The 9,314-nt window shown below is 40.1% G+C and overlaps 1 protein-coding gene across 12 annotated transcripts in view; it reads left to right on the top strand.

Annotated features, from left to right (window-relative positions):
- Camk2d (calcium/calmodulin dependent protein kinase II delta) overlaps positions 1-8,894 on the top strand; it is a 328,288-nt gene extending 319,394 nt beyond the window's left edge. For 8 of the 12 annotated variants that reach the window (XM_023701888.1, XM_023701892.1, XM_023701887.1 and 5 more), the window contains 4 exons: positions 2,069-2,163; positions 4,716-4,944; positions 6,796-6,891; positions 8,156-8,894. In XM_023701888.1, coding sequence (XP_023557656.1) covers positions 2,069-2,163; positions 4,716-4,944; positions 6,796-6,862 — 391 coding nt within the window. In that variant the 3' untranslated portion in view covers positions 6,863-6,891; positions 8,156-8,894. Of the gene's footprint in view, positions 1-2,068; positions 2,164-4,715; positions 4,949-6,795; positions 6,892-8,155 lie in introns of those variants that run through there. The other 4 variants (XM_023701890.1, XM_004641796.2, XM_023701898.1 and 1 more) reach the window with 2 other exon arrangements.
- The last annotated feature ends 420 nt before the right edge of the window (positions 8,895-9,314 follow it).

Genomic DNA, 9,314 nt, shown 5'->3' on the forward strand with positions numbered 1-9,314 from the left:
GGAAGGAAGGAAGGAAGGAAGGAAGGAAGGAAGGAAGGAAGGCAGGCAGGCAGGCAGGCAGGCAGGCAGGCAGGCAGGCAAAGGAAAGAAAAGAAATTTTGATTCACTGACAGTCAAAACCCATATTCATAGAGGAAAGAATAGCCACTGGTAGAACAAATTCCTGGTAACACAGGAACACTTCTTCCCTGTTTTCCTCCTTAGATAATATGAATATGAATGTAAGTATAAACATATAGAGACGGAGAAATAGAGAGTTTTGTTTTGAGCTTAATAACACCTATTCGACAAACAGTGTGAGATGAAGCTTATATTCCTACCCTCACCTGCCTTTAAGGCCTCTTTTACTACATAAGTACTATATACTTCTTACTCTAAAAGCGTTCTCTGTAGATCTCCAGTCCCACACTCTGCAGTCCTGCGTTTTGAAGAGCCACTGTTAAGTTAGGCTTTTGAAATGTGTTTTCCTGTTTATTAGTTAAGAAAGTTTACCTCCTGAAAAAGGAATTTCTATATAAAATTAGATAGGGCCCCATCCACTGTACTGCACTTTGGGGCAAACTAGCAAATAGGCCAAAATCTTTTGAGCTTTATTTTCATTTGCCTCCCTTGTGAATTCCTTCTGATTCTCCAAAATCCCAATTTTACCAACCAGAAGTCTACCCTGATCAACGTAGACCAAAGGGAATGATCCCCTTCGGTGTTTCCATGAGACCTGCATACGTAGCCCAGGCTCAACACATCCAACAACCAGGCAGTGGTCCCCAGATGCTACACTTGGCATATTCTTAGTGGTTTACCACAGTGTGTGCTGTCATCCTACTGCCTGTCACCTTCCACACCCATGGAAAACTCTTGCTCATCTCCAAAAGCCCAGCTCCAAACATCTTTGTCTGTTAAACCTTTTCTGTTTACTATCTGTAGGTAATGCTGTTTTGGAATGCTTTGTGTTAACTTCTATTCTGGTATCAAGTCTTAGTCAGATTTCTTGCTTCAAAGAATATCTGCTATGTGTAGGTGTATAATAGTTCTTTGTTGAATAAAAGTGACCTGTACATTTCTCCAGAGAAATCTCATTATTTTTCTCCAAATATTTAGAATTTTGTACATCTTCACTGAATTTTATTTCTAGAATTAAAAAGGAAATTATTATTTGAATTGCTTATCAGTTTTCTCTGGAATGTAAAGTAAACATTAGATACAAGCTCAATTAAATGTTATGAATATTTCCAGAAAGTATAAGATGTAGTGTCTTTCTCTAAGCAAATTATAATATAGATTTTTGATGTGACTATATAAGATACTGTCCATCAAAAATTATTCCATAAAAAAAAGAAAGAAGCCCCAAACTAACTTTAAGGGTTGGGGAGATAGCTCAGTGTTATAAGTACCAGCCTGGCAAACACAAGGTTCTGGGTTCGATCCCCAGTATGAAAAGAAAAGAAAGGAACTGTCTCATTGCTATTTGTTTCTCAATAAAATTAATATAAATAAATAAATAGAAAAGAAAATTATTCCAAAAGCATTCAATTGTAGAATGGAAGGTAGACTTGGAGCAAGTCTTACACTTAAATTAGACCTTCTAGGAAGTGTTTGTTTGTTTGTTTGTTTTTATGTATTTGGTACAGGGTCTTACTACGCGGCTCGGACTCATAGTGATCCTCCTGTTAAGGCAAAAGCTATAAAAACTAGAGAATTTGGGCCGGAGAGATGGCCCAGTGGAATAAGTACTTCCCTGACAAGCGCAAGGGCCTGAGTTCAATCCCCAGTTCTGAAAAAAAAAAAAAAAAAAAAAAAAAAACCTAGAGAATTCACCTCATAAATTAAAAAGTAGGCACTTGGGCTTGAGCCAGGTGCATCAGTGTGTGCCTCTCAGAGCTCTCTGCAGCGCTCTGCGGGGAGTCCACTGCACTCGACGCACCGTGCAGCCAAGGTCTACGTTCAGAAGTGTGTGTTTTTAGTAATTTTCAGGGGTTCTTTTTTCCCTGACTTATAAGAATGATTACAGGAAACAGCAAAGCATAATACATTTATTTATTGATTATTTTTCTTATTTTTTCTCTTACAGAAAAATCTGTGATCCAGGCCTCACTGCCTTTGAACCTGAAGCTTTGGGTAACTTAGTGGAAGGAATGGACTTTCACCGATTCTACTTTGAAAATGGTACATTGCTTTCTAAATTCTGTAACACACTTTCTTCAACTTCCCTTTGAATTTCTCCTGAATTTGCAATGCTTTGGCTTTTTTCTACAATGAGGATATTTGCTGTCTTCCAACATTTTACACCATAACATATTTTGTTTGAAATTGAAATTTAGATGATAGATAGATAGATAGATAGATAGATAGATAGATAGATAATGAGACATGAAAGTTCTGTTGTTCTGAAAAATATTTGCCTTTGTGTAAAGACTAAGGTTGAGCCAGGAATGGTGGTCCATTCCCATAATCCCGGTTCTCTAGGAGGCTCAGGCGGCAGGACCTCACTAAGCCTGAGTGGGCTAGCAACTCAGCAAGATCCTGAGTCAAATATGTTTTATTTTTTAAAAAGGGGTGGGGATGTAGTCCAGTGGGAAGATAATGGGGTTCAATTCCCAGTATTGAAAAAAAATAGAGATAGAAAATGAAGCAGTGTTGCTTAAATATACCCATTAAGTCCCAGTGAATGTATGAGCTATATAATGTTACAAAACTATATTATTTGAAGTTTGTTTTGTTTTGTTTTTTAACAACAGAAATTAAGGAATATATATATATATATTGGGGGGGGAAAAGCTTTTGTGAGAGAGAGAGAGAGAGAGAGAGAGAGAGAGAGAGAGAGAGAGAGAGAGCTGAATGGGTTGTCTATTTCAAGTTTTATAAAATGGTTAACATACAAAAAGATAAAAGAATTACAGTGCACCAGATTGTTCAACATAGAACAGCACTGTGAGGCATATTTGGTACTTACTTTCAAAATACGTAAACAGGGATGTGTGCATTAAAATCACAAGAACTTTAGAGGTCAGAGAAAATAACCTTACATCAGGGAAGCTTCTGACAAACTCCTTCGGGTGTTGAAGAACAGCGTAAAACAGAGATTCCTTTTATCCTTCTTTTCCCTTATCCCTACTGATATTAGATATTATATTTCCATGATGAGTGAAACAAATTCAGTTTTTTTTTGCAGAGAGTTCTTGTTGAATTATGGCAGTTTGAAACAATAATTAGGATAATTAAGCTCACTTGCAGTAATAATAATCATTGATAAGATTGCTGCTTTGGCATGGATTTTTCAGTTGAGATGTGTTGAATTACTTTTCCTTATATGCACTAGGTTTTGCGAACAAACAGACCCAAAGAATTGTGCAATAAAATCATCTCAGCAAAGTTTTAGTAAACATCATCCTCTAATATTACACATCTCTGATCGACAGCATCTCATAATGTCTCTTCCAGCTGAGTCTTAACAACACCATCTCATCTATAGTAAAAGCACTTATTGACCATTAATAGTAATAGTTTATATTTAACCTGTTTCAGCATAATACTTCATTATGCTCCATAAGTACCTATTCTTCATAATGGGAAATTCTTCCTATGTGACTGTGGTACTGTTCCGATTAATTTGAATAGTTATTTTCTGAGAATACAAAGCATATTTGGATAACAGCAAAACAGTTCAACCTGCATCAGTGACCTAAGAGAGAAAACTCAATATGTACTAAGTCCTCTTATTTTGTAATCAGTTAGTATATAGAAAGGGTAGCCACTTTGGAAACACCAGTGGCTCGAGCCCAGTGAAAATGACTTAGTCCAAAAACAGATGCAAGGTCAGAACCAGGCTCTGTGGCTAACACCAAATTGTACATTTATGCTAAATGATCACCAAATGAAAGAACATCATGGAACACTCTGCTATCTGGGACAATCATAGATGAGAGGCAGAAATACACTTCTGCTATGGCCCATCTTTTTGTTTTTTGTTTTTTGGGGTTTTTTTTGTATTTTAGTATAGAGTCTACAGGGTCTCACTACACAGATCAGACTTGTAGTGATCCTCCTGCTTTCAGCCTCCCAAGTGCTGGGATTACAAGCATGTGCCACCACGCCCAGTCTTAATCGCAGGCTCAGCATGCCCCAGGGATAGGGCCAGCAAGGCATGTGGAGCCGGGAATCGAACACCACTCCCTGCATCTGCTTAAGCAGGCACTTTAATCCACTGAGCTATCTGGCTAGCCCTTGGGCCATCTTTTTTGGAGACATTGATCTCCATGGTTCATACCTGACATGTTTCCTTTGTCCTGTGTCCTGTATCAACCAACAGCACCAAGTACCACTCAGGCGCTCTCCTGGCAGCTGCCTCAGCAAGTCATCTCACGGGAGTCCAGAAGCTGTTCCATGTACCTGGGCCAGACCTTTTCCACCTTGACTTATATAACAACCTCTGCTTCCAACCATTTCCTGTTGTGAATAATTAAATCTCTTTAGCTTTTCTGATCAAATTTCCAGAGTAGCATAAAAAGTTACCTGTAAAAGAAATCAGAGAAAATGCTCTAGCCACTTTTGTTCTTTTATTTTTATTCTTTGTACAGTGCCAAGCACTGGATTAGTGCAAATAATTAGACTTTTAGGAGTGAATGAGTAGCGCTGCGTTAATTGATCACCACTGAAGTTATTACTGGTTTTGGATTACGTAGAAACTGCTTTTTTATTTTCATGTGGTTTCCTTTCAGCTTTGTCCAAAAGCAGTAAACCAATCCACACCATCATCCTGAACCCCCACGTGCATCTGGTAGGGGATGACGCTGCCTGCATAGCATACATTCGGCTCACACAGTACATGGATAGCAGCGGGATGCCGAAGACCATGCAGTCGGAAGAGACCCGCGTGTGGCACCGCCGGGATGGAAAGTGGCAGAACGTTCATTTTCATCGCTCGGGGTCACCCACCGTACCCACCAAGTAAGTATTCCCAGGCTGTCGGCTCCTTGTACCCATCCCATTGTTAACATCATGGCATATGTTATTCCATGCTGATAGCTGAAACCAGAGCCTCAATGGAAAAGGTCTGCTGTTCCCATGCAAGATCAGTGGGTTGAAAATCAGCACAAAGCAATAGATACTAGTTTTAGCTGGGAACTGGGTAGAACCTGATGCATCAGGCTGATGTCATGGGTCAAATCAAGGGGGTTTGTGTAATAAGCCATCATATTTATGATTTAATTTTCATGGTCAACAGAGGAAGGGAACATGGGAAAGAAGCATAGGGCCAAGTTTCCAAAATGGCCTGTGGGGTATTGGGAACTGCACTTCATAGATTACCTCCCTGGGCTCAGGTACTAACATTTGGGAAAATGTAGAAAGGAACATTTAAAAGGCAAATATTATAGAGTGTCCTGACCTTACCACTCTACCTCAATCATCATACTTGACTTCCAGTTAATAATTAGGCCCATATTACTGTACATCTCCATATTCCATTGTCAGAGACCCTTTCCACAGTGCCAGTTATCAGGGACCACTGTATTGAGGCTGCTGATTTCCTACCTGGCATTATGGTGCGCAATGAGAAAGAAAAGGAGCCAGAGACAAGAACAACAAGCAACTGAGGCTTGGGCGGTCAGTGTTCTCTGGGTACAAAGGCCCAGCTTTTCTATCCAGCCACCATGGGATTCGCCTGTGCGGGGGGAGGGCTGCAGTGCTCTTCCTGCAACAGCAGAGCAGGGTGATTGAATGGGCAGTTTAACATCGTAAAGGAAACAAGTTGAGATTCATCCCTATGCCTGAGTACTTCTTCCCTGTGTGGTCCTCAGCAGGCCGCATCCTGCCCTGTGAGCATCATCTCCACTATGTCCCAGAGGAAGCAGGCTTTCTGCTTTCCAAACCCAGCCCATGGGGCAGAGCAAGGAGGACCTCAGACAGATTCTGTGTCAATTTATAATTCTGATCCCAACATTCCATCTGCATGAGATAAGACTTTGCCCTTGAAGAATATATATTTTGTTTTAGAAAGTAACTAATCACCGATACCATAGGAACAGAACTGCAAAATTTATAGTAGACTTTAGAGTGAAATCCAACAGTGCAGCAAGCTGCTAGTACCAACAGCTTGAATTTGCCTTTATATATGTGATAGAATTTTGGACAAGGTCTTAAATGACAAGTGGCATCTGGAGACATAGATTGCTAAAGAAGTATCATGAAGAGAAACAGTGATACCACTGTTGTGGGCAAGGAGGATGGGTGCCAGCTGGAGTAATGTGTGGTGAAAATGGGAAATGGGTTGCATCGGTGATGTGGACAAGGTGCAGACGGAGTATAGGTTAGGAAGTCAGCCACTCACTGCTGCTCTCCCCGAGTTCCTTCACCAGCACTACCTGTGGACACTTGAGGGTGTGGAATGGGAGTCACATTCTCCGAGCCAGCCTTTCAGCTCGCTGCAGAGACCTAGCTAACACTCCACAGTGGGTTTCAAAGGCCTTCTCCATAACCTTCATACCAGTGTCACTGCTGGATTTGAAAAAAAGAATCAACAAAGACAAAGCAAACATAAAAAAATAATTTGAAATTCATCCAAAACAATGGGCACCTAGTTAAGAAAAAATACAAAAGGAATATGTAGTTATCAGTTTTTGTGCTTTTGTATGTTTTCTACCTCAGAGAGGTACAATTACCAGTTAACAAAGAAGCGATTACTGTCCTAACGTACTGAAGAAAGGTTGTTCTGAAATTCCCTCGTGCATCAATGAGATAGAGCCTATTTTAAAAACTTCCTTTCATGCCACGGGGCTTCAGTGGGGCTTCTCTCAATAAGCCACCCTGTATTTCATATGGGAAAGAGAACATTTCAGGAGGCATCTCCTTGTGGCAAAACATCTAAGGCCTGTGACCCATTCACATGTGGGTCTTGTAATTAGCGTCCTGCTCTAGGACTGTAGTGATTGGATGTGTCCTTCCCTTTGAGGATCTTTGCTTTGAATAATAGTCCATGTTATGCACACAATATCTTTGCATATCCATAGCATTTTGCATGAGCTCCTAAGTTTAATCACCAGCCCTATTTTACAGCATAACCTTTAAGATAGCTAGTACTGGGCAGGATTGTGTTTCAGTATTTGAATTGTGGCATTTTAGACTCTAGAGTTCTCACATCGAACATTGGTTAGGCCTGGGGTGGTTCAGATGACTCTCAATTATCCAGCCTACTATTGCATTAAGCTGCAGAGTCCTGTGGTGTCCGGCTTTTTTTCTGGAAGTGGCAATTCCTATAAGCATTTGGCTGTGGCTAATATACAAATGATTGGCTACACCTGACTGAGTGTAATGGAACTTGACATGAGGACAGGCCATGGGAGGAAGTCATACTGAAATTTGAAGCACACAAAATAGGTGATTCTGCAGGATAATTGCAAGTTGACTGTAATTAAATCCATGCCTATGTTACTTTAAAGGTTTGTTTCTTAAATTTTGATTAGGATCCAGATATGTATGGTGCTGTTCTGTATATTTTCCCGCTTGGAGACTAAACTCAAGCAAAGCTTTTAAAAATAGTGTTTTCACCTGTTGCAAGAAAGGATCAAATAAGAATGATAGTTTTCTGTGGTGATGCATGCCTATAATACCAGCATGAAGGAGGCTGAGGCAGGAGGGTCAAAACAAGTATAAGTGCAGCCTGGACCACATAATGAGACCCTGTCTCAAAAATACATTAGTAAAATAAAGAATAATCATGTTTTCTCCACTTTTGATACTATATTTGCTGTCAAATTGACTTCAAGTTTTGATTGCCCAAGGAATCTAATAATAATGAAAAAGCTAAGGATGTACTTGCACTTTGAATGACTTTTAACCAAATGATATTAACCTATTAAATTTGTCTCATAAATATGATTGTTTCAAATGTATACCGAGACTTACTAATATGACCAATGCCTGGTACCCTACTGCTACTTTTAACTTAGCTTTGTGCGATAACACTGATCTCCTATGTTAATATTATCTTTGTTTAACAATGTGTATTTTATTTTGTAATGAGCACAAAGACGTTCTATGTGTTACTGCTGATATTTAGCTAAGTTATAAAGCCGTAGCCTAGTCTCAGCTGTGGTAAAGCAGCCTGGTGACATCTTGTAAGATGGTATCGCTTATCTCTTCCTCTTCTTTCTCCTTCCAGCTAATCAGCAGCAGTGCCACGTCCACATTCTCTGCTCCCAAGGCACCCAGGTGGTCCCCTCAGCTGTCCTCTCCTCTTCTTCATGCATGTTTGAGTGCATGAAGTTGTGACGGTCCTCTACATAATGCGTATGCAATGTGTCATCTTGTCATCTTCCTGTACATTGTTTACACTTCGGCGGTGGCGATGCTCCATGCACACTTCAGTGACTGTCAGCAAACCATAGGGGAGGTCAGACAAAGGAATTCCACAATATTCCAAGTACAACATATTCATCAAGGTTCTCTGTTTATGCCAGGATCTAACAGACTTAAAAATCATTGTTGTTCTCTGAATGACAATTTGTAAGAGAAATGTAAATTTTGTAGAACTTGGCCATTAATGTGTTCTGGCCTGCTTTTTGTTGTTTGTTTTAAGGATAAAAATATACCTTAGTTTCCTCATATGACCCTGGTTGAAACAAGTGGATTTCCATCAAAACTTTGCTGTTATGCAATGAGAATGGGTTGATATGTAGACAAAAACATGACATAGTAGGGATGAGAGTCGGTTAACCACCGCAAGCCGTGTTGTTTCTGGTCAGACTGTGTGAACTGGAAGTGCGCCGTGTGCAGGTCTGATCCCTTCCAGACACACTCACGCTGTTCTGGCGAATTCACTGAGCTGATTTTCTTTTCCTTTCTCAAATGTATTCTGTTTTCTTTATTTTATCTTATTTCCTTTTTCTTTTTGTTTATTTCCTTTTTTATTTTTCTTTCAGTTTTCCAAGGTTTATTTTTCTCATTTTATTCTTTTCAAGGGGAGTAGAAAAGATGTAAGAAAAAAATAAAAGCACAATTTTCTGAATGAAGATAAAAAGGTGTTTTAGAGGGAACTAAATTAGCACTTTTGATCATTTCAGGGCCCACAAAAAAGTGTGGTCAAGATTGTCAACCAATTCTGCTTAAGTTCCCATTGGGACAGAGGTGTCCTAACTGTGGTGAAGGTATTAGAATCCTTGCAGCCTCTGCTGAGAGCAAGGCTATCCCTGCTGTAAGCAGGGCCTCACCCCTGGGACAGTTGCCAGGGCACACCATGTTGGAGCCACTGGGTTTCACTGCGAAACACTGCAGTTTTCACCTCGGGAGCTGCAGGGGCCCTTCCTGCCTTGTCACCAACT

The sequence above is a fragment of the Octodon degus genome, unplaced genomic scaffold (assembly GCF_000260255.1).
Source record: "Octodon degus isolate 3935 unplaced genomic scaffold, OctDeg1.0 scaffold00142, whole genome shotgun sequence".
In the NCBI taxonomy this organism is placed as follows: domain Eukaryota; kingdom Metazoa; phylum Chordata; class Mammalia; order Rodentia; family Octodontidae; genus Octodon; species Octodon degus.